General features: G+C 30.1%; 1 protein-coding gene across 1 annotated transcript in view; it reads right to left on the minus strand.

The window, feature by feature from the left end:
• Window positions 1-16,638, minus strand: part of Cchl (Cytochrome c heme lyase) — a 28,149-nt gene extending 11,511 nt beyond the window's left edge. The window contains exons 1-5 of the mRNA XM_075379345.1: window positions 16,468-16,638; window positions 13,670-13,863; window positions 10,366-10,425; window positions 9,787-9,909; window positions 4,697-4,816 (exon numbers count right to left, since the gene is read on the minus strand). Of these exons, the coding sequence (XP_075235460.1) occupies window positions 4,697-4,816; window positions 9,787-9,909; window positions 10,366-10,425; window positions 13,670-13,846 (480 nt within the window). The 5' untranslated portion in view covers window positions 13,847-13,863; window positions 16,468-16,638. The remainder of the gene's footprint in view (window positions 1-4,696; window positions 4,817-9,786; window positions 9,910-10,365; window positions 10,426-13,669; window positions 13,864-16,467) is intronic.
• Between the last annotated feature and the right edge of the window lie 493 nt (window positions 16,639-17,131).

Here is a 17,131-nt window from a genome sequence, read left to right on the forward strand (position 1 = left end):
ACATTTCAGTTAGCAGCACAATTTCGATTTTGCATGATGATTTGCACATGCATCGTGTGTCTTGCAGATGGGTGCCATGCCTGCTCACACGAAGCAAATGTAACATTGTGTCAAGACCTGTTATTGAGGTTTGGCGGAGAAAAGAATGAAGAAATGAATTGAATCATAACTGTAGATGAATCTTGGATGTATCACTACGATCCGGAAGTGAAACAATGAAGTTCTCAATGGAAAAGGGCACAGTCGCCACCTCCAAAAAAAAAAAGATGAGTCACAGAGCCAGTAAGGTTATGATGATAATCTTCTTTGATTCCGAGGGTTTTTGTATCACCTGTCCCTCAAGGCCAGACGGTCACAGATTGTTACAAATTGACTTTGATCGCAAGTTTGTGTCACTTTAAGAAAAAACAGCCGCACAAGAACACTAATGAAACTTTACTGCATCATAACAATGTGCAGCCCCATGTCGCTCACACTGTAGTTGATTTCTTGAACGTTTGCAACATCGCAACTGTACCCCACCCATCATACAGTCCAGATTTGGCCCCTTGCGACTTCTGGCTGTTCCTTGAAGTCAAGTTTCCACTCATGGGACGGAAATTCAAGACCAATCACGAGGCCATCAAAGCTGTGGAGGTGTGCTGCAAGGAGCTCGAGAAAGATGGTCTGGCATTCGTGTTTAAAAAGTGGAAGGAACTATAGGAAAAGTGTAATAGAACTAAGGGGGATTACTTTGAAAAAGAGCATGTAGATTTGGAAGACTGAATAAACAATTTTTTCTGTAATTATTTTTTTGAACAGCCTCCATATATATGCGAGCACTAGTACAGTATCATACACTCGATATGTATACCTCTCTTTCTCTCTTTCATGTGTAATATATTAGGCTGAGATCGGTTGGACCACTTGCGAGTCTGAAGTTAAAAAATATAGTTATTATGGGACTTTAATCTGCTCCGATAAAAAACCAAGAATGCTGATAGAAAATCTATTTTGCGCATAAGATTACATTTTTACTCAGGATTCTTAAACACAATTCATACATCCAAAATCATTCTTATTTTTTAATAAAATGAATTTGAATGTGTGGAAAGTGTCAAAAAACCCCTATTTTAAAGATTAAGGGTTAAGATTTCACTGCCTCTCTAAGTCATCACACTTGTCAGAGAAGATGCTAGCAACACTCCTCTAATTTAATTTTCCGTTAACCTTAATATTTGTCAAGAAAATTTATAATTTTATTATTTTCAATTTCTACAGTACGTGTTATATTTTTATGGAAATCGTTAAGTTTATTAAGAATTATTACACTTTCCACTTATTTATTTATTAAATATTACAAAAATATCTTCTACACATCTAATCCGAAGTTTCTGTTGTGGATATGTTTAATATTAAATAAAATAATTTCTTCCATATTTTGTAAAAATATCTCTAACAAAATATTACTTAATGAGATCCCGCTGGTAAACCTTCTTCCTCTAGGTAAAATTCATTATTAAATGTATAGTAATTATGGTTTAAGGCGAATTCTAAAAATTATATTTGATTTATTACAGAAATGTTTATTTTATTTTTATGTCATCATTTTTTACAAGATTTAAAATTTCTTTTACTGTAATTTTTGTATACAAATTATTTAAATTGTATGAACTAATATGTCATCTAATTTCATTTCTTTTAATTTATTTTATAGCTTCAAAACTATTATTCATGCTGTTGTGTTATTAAATTTGAGGTTACATTTTAAGAAATCTGATAGAAATGTGGAAATTCTATAAAAAGGTATATTTATGTAATAAGTGGTGTAATGGCAATATTTTCTTTATGGATTTTTATAAGAGCTGAAACATAGGTGGTAATGGAATGTTAATAAATATATATATATTTTTTTCTATTAATTTATTGCAATTATTTAATGTTTTGAAAGTTTTGCATTTAGTTTATTAGTTGGATTATTATTTAATTTTTTATAGTTATTGTTTTTTAAAAATGAGTAATTTTTCTATTATGTCGATTTTCACGTATAATAATAGGAACATTCACTTTATTGACTTTTACTACTATAGCATTATTCTCTTTAATTTTGTTTTAAACATTTTTAATTTATTATTTAAAATACATCTATCAATAAACACCAAAATAAGACACTACAACATAATTATAAAACCAGAAACCAATTATGCAGCAGAAACACTCTTCCACATGAACGAACAAACCAAGACAGACAGACTTCAGAAAGTTGAGTTAAAGAAGAACTGGAAGAACCTGCATCATCAAATGTATCAGGAAGATGGGGAGTGGTGGATTGTTTTCAACAATGTCATGTATAAAGAGCCCATCACTGACACCATGCGTTAAGAGGAAGACTTCTGAAACAGCTAGTACGAGGGTTATTTTTTTCAAGGTCCAATTGGTCGCGAAATAAAAATTTGTGCAAAAATCGGATGAACCTTTGTGCATATGTGTTGTGCAGTGTCTCTAGTATGACCTTCAATAACGCCATCACTTCGTTTAGTTCTGAACACGCAGCTAGCACGTAAACATGTCTACAACAATAGCATCTCCTGCCAAGTGTGAAGTGCGTGCGGTAATTCGATTTCTTCAGGCTGAGGGGTGTAATGCGGCTGAAATTCATAGACGAATAAGTAATGTGTACGGTCAAACTTCAATGAGTGACAGCAAAGTGCGACAATGGTCCAGGAACTTTAAAGCAGGACGTACAGATGTTCATGATGCAAGCGTTCAGGGAAGGAAGCGAGTGTCAACCGATGATCTCGTTGAGCGAGTGGATGAGGCGATTCGAGAAAATCATCGGTTCACAATTTCTGTATTGAGTGATTAGTTTCCTGAAATTTCAAGGTCAGCTCTCTACACCATTGTGAGTGAGAGACTTCAGCACCACAAACTGTGTGCGAGATGGGTTCCTAAGATACTTTTCAACCATCATAAAACAATGAGAATGGACGCCTCCCTAACGTTTCTCCAGCGCTACCACAATAAAGGATAAGATTTTTTGAAAAAAATTGTCACATGGGACGAGACACGGGTCCATTTCCAAACTGAAGAAACAAAAGAACAATCCAAACAGTGGATGCATTCTCATTCTCCCAGTAAACCAAAGAAGTTCAAGCGAACCTTCTCCAACAGAAAACATATGGCTACTGTGTTCTGGGACCGGAATGGAGTCCTGTTGGTGGAATTCATGGAACGTGGCACGACCATCACTGCAGCCTCATACTGTGTGACTCTTCAACGTCTACAAAGGGCAATTCAGAATAAGCGGAGAGGAATGTTGTCATCAGGCATTGTCTTTCTCCATGACAATGCTTGTTGGCCGCACACTGCAACTGTAACAAAGAAGCGCTTGCAGCGTTTTCATCGGGAAGTGTTTGATCACCCACCATACAGCCCGGACTTGGCTCCATCCGATTTTCACCTCTTTGCTCACATGAAACGCTGGCTAGGAGGACAACATTTTGGCACAGACATCGAGCTGCAGACCGGCGTAGGAACATGGCTGAAAACACAGGCGGCTCTGTTCTATGATGAGGGTATTGGAAAGTTGGTACCACGCTACGACAAATGTCTAAATCGTAGTGGCGACTATGTAGAGAAATAGGGTAACTATGCAAGTACTAGTTACAAATAAAAATTTTTTTATTTTCACTGTGGTTTTAATTTCATAACGGATTGGATCTTGAAAAAAAAATAGCCCTCGTACATTACAATCTTGACTTGAAAAACACAAGTCAGAATGCAAATAGATTAAAGAAATATGAGAGGATCTGAAGGAAATTGGCCTTACACCAAAAGACTCCACAAATAAGATAAAATGAAATAAGAAAATCAAGAACAAAAACACTTGCTTCACACTCACAAGAAAAGAGTCACAATGAACATTTTCAACACTAGAAAGGGCACAAAGAATCAGAATTTTATTTTTGTAGGTGTTTCTGATCAACATCTATCAACTAGTCGGTATTATTTACTTTCAGAAATTTTATGACATTAATATTTCATAACCGGCAAATATGTTTTAAGAAATTTATCACCCTTGCTTGTGTAGATTAAAAAATGTTAAAGTTTTTCATTTGCCTTTTCTCCTTTAAAGTACTCATACTCATAGAATCCATCTGGTAGAAGGCACAAATCTTTTTTTTTCTGAAATTCTTGCATACAAAAGACATTGAAATCTAAGAACTGAGATATGTATGTAATTCATCACAACTAATTTCTATCTAAAATTTATTGTAAATATCTTACTTTAGTTCTTCACTCATGAGAGAGGGTCATATCCAGAATTATCTTTGGTGCGAAGGATCAATCCTCGTTTATAAAACATATGCACACCCGATTCATTTACAATCTCATCACTTTAATTCATTTACTTGTAAGTTTCAACAGTACATACATGCTTGTTGCATTTAAAACCCAAATCATATTTAAAATTTCACATCTGGATTCCCTTTTTTTTCTTTTTTTTACACAAAATTTGGATTAGATGGACAACAGGAACTACTTAACTTTGAATTAAGTAAGTCATACATAGAAAAGATTATCCATTAATATCATCTTTACTTTCAGGAAGCTCTCTTATTTAGATCTGACAAATTTTTCATGAGATTTATGTTCTGCTTAGTAAATTCAAAAATAGCACATGCATGCGCATACACATTTTAAAAAATGTTATTACCTCCAACCAGGCTTGTTCATTATTTGCATTATGTATTTTAATAATATCATCCATATCTTTGGGTTTTAGGGCATCATCTTTCCAACGCCAACCTTTTCGTAACATAGCATTCCAAAACATCTGTAAAAGAAGAAGTATTAAGCTAATTATATATTATTGAAGAGTAACAGCTTTGACTGACATTAATGATTAAGCTATATAACAAACATGAAGCTGGTTAAATATACGTTACTAATAACCTAAAAGTTATGGGTAACATTAAATTGCCGTTAGTTATTAAAAATCCAACACCACAAGGAATACTTAAAAATTATGAGTTACCTCTATATAAGCACAAAATTCATTATGGCAACAGAGTTGATGTCAGGAATTTATCATTGTCAAACCTTTTACCTGCAATCAGGTGAACAAAAATCTAAATTAACTTTTGCAGTTGCAGTTTCACTTTATTCAGTAAGATCATGGGAAAATAATTTTATTATTGTTATATAAAAACCTCTTTAAATGAATCTTTTTATTTTTTAGTTTTATAGAATATTAGGAAACCTATGTTACCTAACCTTATTCCAATAAATTTTAAATTATAACGGTGGGAGTTCTGTACATAACGGAAATCCCTGCAGGTAACTGATATTTAAGTAAAATATAAATATATCTCATTATTTATATCAACTTCAATATGATAGTGTCATTCTAACAATTTTTAGTACGCTATTTTTATACAAGTAAATCTAAATAACTAGATGACTTTTTCCCTATTGAACAACAATTTATCTACAATATTAAAAAACAACAAATTTTTTATCATCAAAAATATTTTTAAATAATAATGTATTTACTGTTTGTAATAGATGTTTTATTGAAGTATGTATATTTTATTTCAGCTATGATTTAACAGTAATTTAGAAAATAAGCATTAGTCAGATCATATGACACTACAAAAAATGCAAACAACTTAAATAGAAAATAAAATAAACTGTACTAAAATATAAAAAAATATATAAATAAATCATAATGAAAACAACAAACATATAAATAATTACAAAAAAATTAGCCATTCAAAATCCTCCACAGAAAAACAGGTGGAGGATTTCATTACAAATTACATTAAGGTCAACGTTAATGTATTCCTAAAGTTTTTGGTATTAAATTTTTTATACTGTTCCAAAGGTGGTTAAAAAAAAACGGATACTATGAGTAAAAGCCTTTCCAATGCTACACTTTTATAATAAAATAATTAACAATAGACTTATAACAACAGACAACAGAATTATCAATGTACTGTCCTGTTATGGTGGGGACACAGAAATTGCTTAATAAAACTTTACTGATTCTTAAAAATGATAGAGTAACACCGAGTATATAAACACATATGAGAATGGTAACAAATGAAATTCTTTAAAAACTGCTATACAAATATACAGAAGACTGATTGTGGATAATCACAGCACGATTCATTTTGTATCGCACATTCTTTCTAAAAATAAAATTTTATCATAGTACGACATCATGCTTGCAATGGGAACAAACTTTTCCCACAGAAAGCTTTAAGTTAGTGTGTGTACATGCATTCACATAGACTGAGTAATTCTCAGAAATGGTGGTGGGGGTTAGACTGGGAGACCATGGAAAAGATGCAGTTTGTGTTTGGATTCGTTTTGAGGGTAGTGACTTTCTTCAAAAAACTGTTCAGGAGGTTTGCAATTTATGTTTTATTCTGGATGCAGGTATGAGAAACTATTATCAAAGGCCACTCCGCAAAAATACTTCATGGATCCATTACAAAATTACTAATTCGTCGACTATTTTATAAAGAACTATTAGAAATGTTACTTGTTATAATGATAGATTATATTCAAAATTATAACTACAATTAATTTCGGATTGGCCAATTCTGTATTAGTCTAAATATTAATAAGATGATTTGTGAAATTCTGATACGTTCCACTAGATAAATAATAAGGGTTCTACGAATTTCACGTTGACTAATAATGGGTGTTCTAAGTCAAATGTGTTTATTATTTGTTATTTTTTAATTTTATATATATAAATAGTTTGTTTCATGACGAATAAATAATGTATAACTATTCATTGTTGTTAGTAACATTTTTTGATGTGTTGAGTTACTGTAACTGGTTTCTTGTAAAACTCGAGAGAGCAATCTTAGGATGTAAACTTATCAAGCAGCATAGTCAGTACATTGTTTTACAAATCCCAACATTAGTAAGTTCATTTTTTTTTATTCTTTAAAAATTAAATTTTTATTTTTGTAAAAAATTTTAATTTGGTGTAGTACAGAAACTTACAAAATGTCGCCCAAACTGGGACCAGAAGCTTACAATGTTGACAGTCTTTTTTCACATCAAAGGTGTTGTTCACTACGAGTTTCTAAGAGCAGACACAATCAGTACTATTGTATAGTAGTCATTAGAAATATCGATACAAATGTGAGGAAGAAGAGCCATGAACTTTGACATGAAAACATGTGGTTCATTACTGTGACAATACGCTGGCTCATATGTCACTGTAAATTAGTGATTTTGTACAAAAAAACCGGCTTAGTATCACCCTCATCTACTGTACTCATTTGACCAGGCTCGTGCTGACCTTTATTAATAAAATTGAAATTGCTATTAAAAAGACAGATTTGAAACAGTAGAGACCATACAGAAAATTAGCAGAATGCCTGCTTTGCAAGTTATTTTCAGGGCAATTTGTATTACAACAGGAAGGAGAATATTTTGAAGAGATTATCATGCTGCAAATTGCAACAACTTTTTTTGAAAGAAAAAGTTAAATTTTATTAACAGCCCTCTTATGTCAGAATGGGGATAAACAGAATGATATAAGACCAATATTTTTCATTTGATTAGATTAAATAAGAAAAAAATAGGTTTTGTCTAAATTACTCATCTGAGAAATATGATTGTGATCTATCATTATAGCAGAAACATGACAGATTCACTAATATCAATAAATCAGCTAAGTTTCTCAATGATTAGCCCCTTTTTTCAGCCAATAATTAAAATTAACCACTTAGGTCTTGTTTGAATTAAGATTCACTTCAATGACAGATCACAAAAAACACCCGCTGCAAAGTATGATCAATCAACTGAGTCAAAAATCTGTCATAAATTCAAAAACAGATATTATTAGCAGTTTCTAAAATTTTACTAAAGCTGCATAGGGAAGGATTTAGCATGTTACTCGATTCTAATTACTCAATAAGACGATTTGGCGCAACTTTTTTTAAAAGTAATTTTGAAATGATAAATAATAATATCGCAATAGGGAGATAATTATCTATAAACTGCTTTAATTTTTTTATACACGGGAATAAATAATTAGGAAAAGAAATTACAGAATCTTATCTGAAGGGCTTAAGTTAGAAGAGTTTAATAACAAGTCTGATAATGTACACTAATGATTTTAGCAAATAATAAATGAGGGTATCCTATTCTATAATACACCAGATAAAACATATAATCTTATCTAAAACTGAAATTTAAAGACAAGTGCTCATGTGGATGTACACAAACCAATTTCTTATGTACTAATACAGGGTAGTTTGTAAAAAATCTTCTAACTTTTACTGAAAAAATAACTTTCTATAAACTGATCTCAATTTTTATAATAAAGAATTTATTATATAATATACAATTATGACTGTTCCACAGCAAGATAAAGCAGTTAAAATTTTTTCTTGGTATGAAATTCACAAGCATTCTATGTGTGCTCCATTGATAACAGTACAATGTCCAGGCGGCTAATCAAACTCTTTCCAAGTATAATGCAGTATACCAGTATCAATGATTTTTGCTTCAAATCTTCCATGTTAGCAACCTAAGAGTATGGAAGTGGTCCTTGATGAAATCCCATAAAAAGAAATCACAAGGCATTAAGTCCAGTTACCTCAAAGACTAGGCTTCTGGACTACTGTGACCAATCCAATACGATACTGTTAGGTTGTAAATATTGTAGCTGAGGATATCTATAATTTTCCAACATATCAAGGAAAGTGTCGTCCAGTCACAGTTTATTCATGAAAAAAAGTGAGCTGATCATTCCGTTACATACATCACCCATTAATTTTCTGACCGTCTCATACATGCTCAGCATTGAAATGCTTATTTTCCAAGCCCCAGATTCTGTCTTTTTATTAATTTACTCTTCCTGATAAATGAAAAATAGCCTCATCAGAAAAAACAATTTTATTAAGATCCAAAAAACTATCTTTTTCTTCCAAAAGGTTGATCAGAGTGGTAGCAAATCTCTTATGAGCAACCCTATCTTCTTTTGTGTCTACCTGTAGTAATTGAAGTTTGTAAGGATGGATATTTTAATATTTCTTAATGCATTACGAATAACTGAATGAGAAAAGTTAATTCACACGCACTTGTCATGCTGTCTTGTGTGGTCAGAATATTAATGCTTATTGCACTCATTTGACATTCTTGTCAGATATACTTGAGCCACTGTAATCATTTCTAGGTTTAACATTTACTGTTATCTTAAACTTAATAGTAGGCAGTGACAGTGGTGAAAAATTGTGTTATAACCTTATACCACACCAATGGTTTTTATTAATCGCTCAACAAACTACTCTTTCTTTTGTGCACTAATAGTTACTATTGAGCAAAATTTATTAATATAATAAATTGGCTATTTATTAAATCATAAATGATTCATGTTTTGGGTAAATGGCAATGCCATATGCCACTTCCACAGACCAAGAATGGTGGTATCTGTGAAATTTTTTGAATACTACTTTAATATAAAAACTCGCTTGTAATATCACAATCTATATTAACATTTTTATTAACATTTAAGTAATGATCTTTTATGGAAAAATATAGTATTACTATACAAATTTTGGGTTCAGATTAAAAAAAAGTGATACTTAGCAAATTAAAAAAAAATATTTTAAAAAATTAGCGCTTAATACATCAGGATTATGCCTATCCTTTAATGCTGTATTACGATTTTTAAACTCATCAACACTTTTGATACAAAATAAAATAAAAATAAGTAATAGAAAACTACAAAATGCTCGTTATGAATATTGTAAATAATATTACAGAATGTATTACCTGCTGTGATGGATAAACCCAAAACTCTCCATCAGTTCCAGCTTTAGGAATTGATGATATTTCCCGTTTCGTTGGTAACGGGAAAGGTTGATCTGGAGCTGGAGACTGGTTTGGTGGAGGCATCTGTAAAGATGAATATTATTATATCAGTCAATCCTTTTGTAGTATGTTGTGATTGTACCGTGAAAAGATAATACATTAAAAGAAAATTATATAATTCAGTTTAATCAAATGAAAATCTACTTTTCAAGAACTAATCCTGAAAAAACTATGTCACTTTACAAGAAACTAACAAATAATTATGTTACTAGTTGAGAAATAAATTATTTTTAATAATCAAGAATTTTTCTTGAGAATCATTACACTAGACTTACATTAATGAAAAATGGGATATCTAGCTGTTTAAACATAAATAATAAAATTTTCCCTTTTGTCACCCCAAAGATCATAGTAAATTTTATTAGATTACAATCGGTTCACTCAAATTTAAAGCAACCACCAATTTGATAATCTGATAAACAAATCTTTCTATTTGGCATATTGCAGTCATGAAGCATTAAATTAATATAATAAATTTACCATATTACGTGGATCCACATCGGACATATTATCACCTCCAACAGGACAACCAGATGTCTCCTATAAACAAAATCAATAAACACATATAAGCTATGAGAACGTTAAGTAAAGTGAATGGTCAGATCACTAAACTATGGAAGTGTGCACTACTCTAAAACATGGTTAGTCTTAAAAGATTGTTAAAATATTATAAAAGATTAAAAGTTCCTTAATCCTATCATATAATATTATAACAGTTTTAGTAGTTTGCTTATGTCATCTCCAAAAATATACATCCAAACTGTTCTCAATCTATACTGCCTTTCTACATATAGCAAGGGGAATTCAGCGAAACCAACTTGACCAAACTCATGAGCAAAGGATTCATAATTAGAAATTTTATGTTTTATTTACGAACTGAGAATACTGATCAACAATAGGTTCAGTTGAACAGAACTCCACTGAAAAATTAATAAAATGTGAAAGGCAGTTGATAACATATCAACCACAGATATTAACTTGTGCTACTTCAAATGATTAGAAAGAATGAAACTAAAAAATTCTGTCAATAGGCTGTCTTTTGGACACTAGGAAAATTATATTCTCTGATCCTTCTTCTAGATCTTCCATTTAATAAATGTATTAAAAATTGAAACAGATTATTGTTTTTTTATTAATTATGTGAATTAGTGACTTGAATTTTTTTGGAGTTATATAAAACTGAAGTCTGTAAACAAATGTATAGGTTAGCCAGAACGGTTCTATAAATCTTTAGTATACACGTGTTCACACATGTAGTTTTTACAAAAGAAAAATATACTTTATAACAAATAATAATATACACAATGCTACTGAGAGAATATAATGAAAGGATGCTCTCTCATGTACAAGTGATCCATTGTTCAGTTTATTACAAGTCTTAATTCATAACAAAATTATTAATTAAATGTGTTGGCATGTAACGGTTGATAAAAAAAACTGTAAAATATGAAATAATTATTAAAAAATGTAATGTCATATTTTACTAGTAATATATATTATAGCAAATATAAATGAAGATAATGTATTATTCTCATATTAAACGAAATTGAATTTCATTTCTAAACTAAAAATGATAAGGTGTGTTTTTAAAATAAAGTCCTTTTTGAATTTGCTGCCTATATTATTATTATTATTAAATAATTCAGCTACAGTGGTTATGGTTGTGATTTGTAAGTCAAATAAACATACAAAAAAAAGAATACAATAGCAAAGAAAAAAAATAAAAGAAGAAAACAACAAAATTAAGTCCAATGAGAATTTAAAAATCAATAAAGTAACACTAGAAACATACTGCAGTCAATCAGCAGAAATAGCTATCGCCTATGGTATCATGCAATATCTTATCCAATAAACTCTTAAAAACATCAATAGATGGAGCACAACGTTTTCAGGCAGTAAGTTTCAAAGATTAACTGCTTCTACAAAGAAGCTGCTTTATAACTGTATGAAATCTTTCTTTAGCAAGCTCAAACATGTGATGAGTCTGACTGTCAAAATTTCTTTTAAATAGTGGAACTGAAGTTGAATAGTGCTCGTTTAAAATCTTGAAAGTTTCAATGAGATCTCCACAACGTCGATATGATAATGTTGGAAGATCCACGGAACAATGGCGATCCTTATTAGGCATTTGTTTCAAAGCGGGAATAAATTCAGTTTCACACCTTTAGACCTTTTTCAAGCGGTCAGTATCTCCCAAAAAACAAGGATCCAGACTCCAGCAGTGAATTTCAATTTGGGATGGACGAAATATATCCAAAAACAGATGGTGCTTGTGTAGATCAGTTATTTCAATCAGATGTTAGTAACAATAGTCATTTTGTTGTCAATTGTTTATATTTATACATTTATAATGAATATCAAAATTTGTGATTCCATGGGATGTGAAGTAAAAGGAGTAATGTGATTTTTTTAAAAATTCTGCAGCTGAAATTTACAAGAAAATTTGTGATATTCATGGGCCGAACATTATGAATGATGCAAAAAGTAAGATGGTAATACCATTCATTTCTAAATATAACCGCCACTAAATAAATAATATCTGCCTGATAAAAGTAAGACAGAGGAGCAAGGGACTTTTGCCAAGGTTCTACAATTGGTAGTGAGATACAAGTTCTCCCACTACTGTTGCATTCCATTCCGTTCAATTTGAGGTGAAATTCATGATGAACAACATAGCAGCAATATAGGTGATACAGGATGATTTGATTGAAAAATCTGACAAAAAAAATTTGAGAAAACCAGGGTTTCACCCATGTACTAATTCCTCATATTTCATGATATTTGAATTATGAAGTTATGACTGAAAAATCTATAAAAAATTGTGTACTAAGTGGGCTTCAAAGATGTTAACAGACACACACTACAAAAAAACATCTTGCTGCAGCACATAAATGTTTGTGGCATTCTGAAAATGAAGGTGATAATGGGTTGCTTCATTACATTCTCACCGGAAATGAAACCTGAATTTCTTATCTGAATGCAGAGACAAAGGAGTAGTCAATGGAATGGCAGCACTTGTCATTTTCTAAACTGAAGAAATTTAAACAAGAACGTTCAGTAAAGAAGCCTAAGGCTACTGTTTTTGGGGACAAAAAGGGTATCTTTTGTTGAATTTAGCTGCCTACTGTGTTTAGTTTTAGCAAAACTACTGTGAATGCCAGTACAAACTGTGAAATGCAAACAAAATCTTATTAGAGCTATAAAAAAACAACTATGTAGAGTGTATCATTTGGTTTTTTATAGCTTGGAGTTTCCAAGTGTTTGGAAAATTTTCAACCATCCACCTTATAGTCCTTACAATCACAAAGGTTTGACAATGATGTTGAAGTTGAAAACGGCATTACTGCATGGTTAATGTCACTGGCAGTGGAATTTTTTAATGTGGAATGAAGAAATTAGTGAAATGCTATGAAAAATGTACTGAAATTGTAGGTACATAGAAAAGTAGTACATAAATGTAGTTTTTACGCCTAAGTAATAAAGTTACTTTTCAGTTTTGTTTTTATTTCAAAACAGGTCTTAAAAAAAAACATGCCTCATATTAACTTTTAAAAAGAAATAAAAAAATACATTTTTTGCTAATCTTAACTCAAAACCAAAGCTTATTTATAAACATTTTTATATGAACATTTTCCTTCAACCGACTCATGAAATGAGCACCAGGAGAGGCAGTAAAAATCTTTCTATCTCTCTTGTATATACAGCAATGAAACGTTAACTGTTACCCACAGTTTTATGCCTTTTATGTAAATCTTAAAATTAATACCATAAATAAATTATATACCACAGACAGCGTACGATGCATGGGGCATTCAGGTGGTATTTTACCATCTGACATTGGAGGATGATGAAATTTTTGGTGAACAATTCCCTCTTCATTATTGTAATCTGGTTTTACACCAACAACAGGACCAACAATCTGTGCAGCAGCCATATTAGCTGCAGATAAAGCGTTACCCATTTTTTACAACTGTTTATCTGAAATAAAACACAAACAAACAATTTATCTAATTTCATCAAACTAGAAGAAAACAAGTTATGTTAAAAAATGTATTCACTTTTTACAGCATTTCTACTATTCTATTTTTAAAAGTACTTGCAAGGAGGATAATAAAAACAGTAAAAAAGATGTTCAAGTTTTAATCTAACACTTGGCTTCAATAAATTTAAAATAAATAACAGTACAAATATTTATTTGTTATTTGGAAAAAACTTTTTTAATTAAAGTTATATTGTGAAATTAATTTTTCTTAATAAATAATTAAAAAAACCCAGTTACCAACAATTTTTTTATATCCATCCAAGTGCTTTAGGAATAGAATTCCTTCATCAGGAATTTAAAAACATATATTATAATCTTAATAATACTAAAACTTCATTAAAATATGTAAAGTATATAAAATATAACAGTGGTTGTCATGAGTTTAAAATTGTGTCAACTTAACATTCTGTCATTATGAATGTCTCCAACGATAGAGACATTAAGTCAACACAATTTCAAACACATGATAAAACTGTTATATTTTATATACTTTTCGTATGACAATGATGTTTTAGTTTTATTAAGACTATATATAATACACATTTTTAAGTTCCTGATGATGGAATTCTATTCCAAAAGTGCTTGAATGCATATAAAAAAAAAATTGTTGGTAAGTGGATTTTTTAATTATTAATTATATAATTATACCAATGGGCCATATGTTTGATAAAATTATTAATTTTTCCTATTTCATCATAACAGAAATCTACCGCTAATTTTGCCAGTAACTCAGCAACAGTTTTATGACCTCAAAATTTCTTTCAAATTAACTACACTTAATATTTCTTAATTAAAGCAAAAAATAAAAATTGCTGATCAGATACGATAAATCTTTGAATACTTCCTAGCAAATTTTTTGTACTTGAGTACTTACAAAGAGTGTTTTATTTTGTTTTGTAAGGCAGAGACACTTAAATCTTCCACAGTAACTCTGTAAATTTATCACTGTCCAATTTTGTATAAAATCTCCAAGTAAGACACACCTCCACTTCCAGGAAAACATTTATAATCACTTTCCAAGTGTTCAGAGTTACTTTATATCCTTTAGTTTTGAATGAATTCCTCAATGAAAGCATACCATTGACTATTTCCTTTAGTAGGTCTACAAGACACAAGTTTCATTACCAGTTATTTGATAAAAAAATTCATCAGAAATATTTGCTTTTTTTCTCATCTTCTTCAGGCAGTAACTGAGAAAACCTATTGGGTAAAACCTTTTATGTATCAATGATGTTCACAGGCATTTATAAAGTGCAAAGCTTAAAATCTGAGGAAAAGTTATATAGTTTTAATAATGGTTCATATGGTTCACTATACTTATGAATTTCATTGCCAATCTCAGTTTCTAGCTGTTGAATTATAAGAATGGGTCAAAGAACAATCTTTAACATGAACAATCTATTTTTCTTGATTTAATATGATGCATTACTTTCTTTTTTTTTTGGGCTCGATTCATTCATAACCTAATCAATATAAACTTCCCTTATTTCCCAATTCATTTTTATAGAGAAAATTTTTCTTATGTTTAAAAACTAGATTGTATTTAAAATCTCATATCTGGCAATCAGTTCCTTTTTTACACATTATTTTCCTAACAGCTCAAGGAAGTCTGTTCCCTACCTGCAAGCTCAGGGCGATGCATATATCCATACAGGATAGGCAGTTTGCATATTTCTAACATCAGAAGTTTAAACTGTATAATGACTGATATTAATGAAATGTGTTCATATCTCAAAATGAATTTATTATGTAATTTCGTTATCAGAATATTCACTAAAGTTTAATTAATAGAAGTGGATCAAAAAGGTCAGCCTAAAACACTGGATATGACCAATAATGAAGCATATCATATGGCTCACTGCCTACGATAAGGCAAAATGAATTTAATAAAAATTTAACTGAATATTGTTTTCATTAAAAACGCACCAATCTCAAATAACAAAGCAATCATTCATAGTTACAAAATTTCCATAACATAAGCACCAAACACGCTTAAAATAAAAATTAACATCACTAGGTGCTTACAACTCTTTAACCTTGAAAGGTAAAAACAAGCATTCCAAATATTAACTACTTAACAGTCTGATGAGGGTAAAAATGGATTTCTTCAATAATTCAAGTAAAAAAAATTTTTAAGAAAATTTCAAAATATCAATAACCAAAATACAGTATAAAACAAACTAATAGAAATATATGAACAAACTAACCGTAAATTATTCAAAATATGTCTAAACGGATTTATATTATGAATCTGATCTACACAGCTAAATAAAATTAATCTTGAAAATATTACAAACAATTTTTAAAAAGATTAGAAAAATAATACTGCACTAAAGTCTAACCTATTTGGTTTATTACATATGGAAAACTAACGAAACCAACACTTGAGTAAGATTACGATAAATAGATTTATAAACTGCCAAAAATATAAAACAAAATTATGCTAGTTTTTTTCACGAAATTTAATTAATTACTGGGAAATTATATCTTAGATGCAAAGAATCGATTAACCTCGAAAAAATAAATCCAAAGAATGCTACCTTAATTTTTAAATAATAAATTTACGACTGCGGAAGAGTTGTCAAATATTCTTTTCATTTACCAACAAAATAAATGAATATTAATATTTAAATCCAATCAGATAGTAAAAGTTATATCTTCACACTTTTTTTCGAGAATACAAACCAGTCTTAAATCCACGCCATTTTAAACTCTATTGCCTTCTAAATCATTTTTTATTTATTCTTGTACCTCGCGAAACATACAAATTATTTAATAATTCGTAAACGATAAAAATAATTGTGGCTTTTGCATTGAGTTATTAAATAAAAATTAAATGTCCAAATTGCCCATTTAAAAAAAAAATCATAAATACAGATAACGTTTTTTTATATACCAGTTAATAAATAAAAATGTATCAATTTATTTACTTAATAAATTTATTAATCAAATGAAAGAAATTCCTAGATTTACAAATTTTTATGTATGTTACAGAAAGAGTTAATAATGCTCCTCAAAGTTTTTTATTGAAATTACTGTATTCTGTTACTATTTTATGAATTACATTATCTATTGGTGGCGATTAAAAGTAGACTAAACTAGAATTAAAGCGTGAAAGTTAGTTCTACAATTACTGGTAGAATTTTTCTCTCTCGAGTTTTCAGAGAAATTTATATATTCTCATGTCATCTATTAATTAAAACG

The sequence above is a fragment of the Lycorma delicatula genome, chromosome 12 (genome assembly GCF_047948215.1).
Source record: "Lycorma delicatula isolate Av1 chromosome 12, ASM4794821v1, whole genome shotgun sequence".
Classification (NCBI taxonomy): domain Eukaryota; kingdom Metazoa; phylum Arthropoda; class Insecta; order Hemiptera; family Fulgoridae; genus Lycorma; species Lycorma delicatula.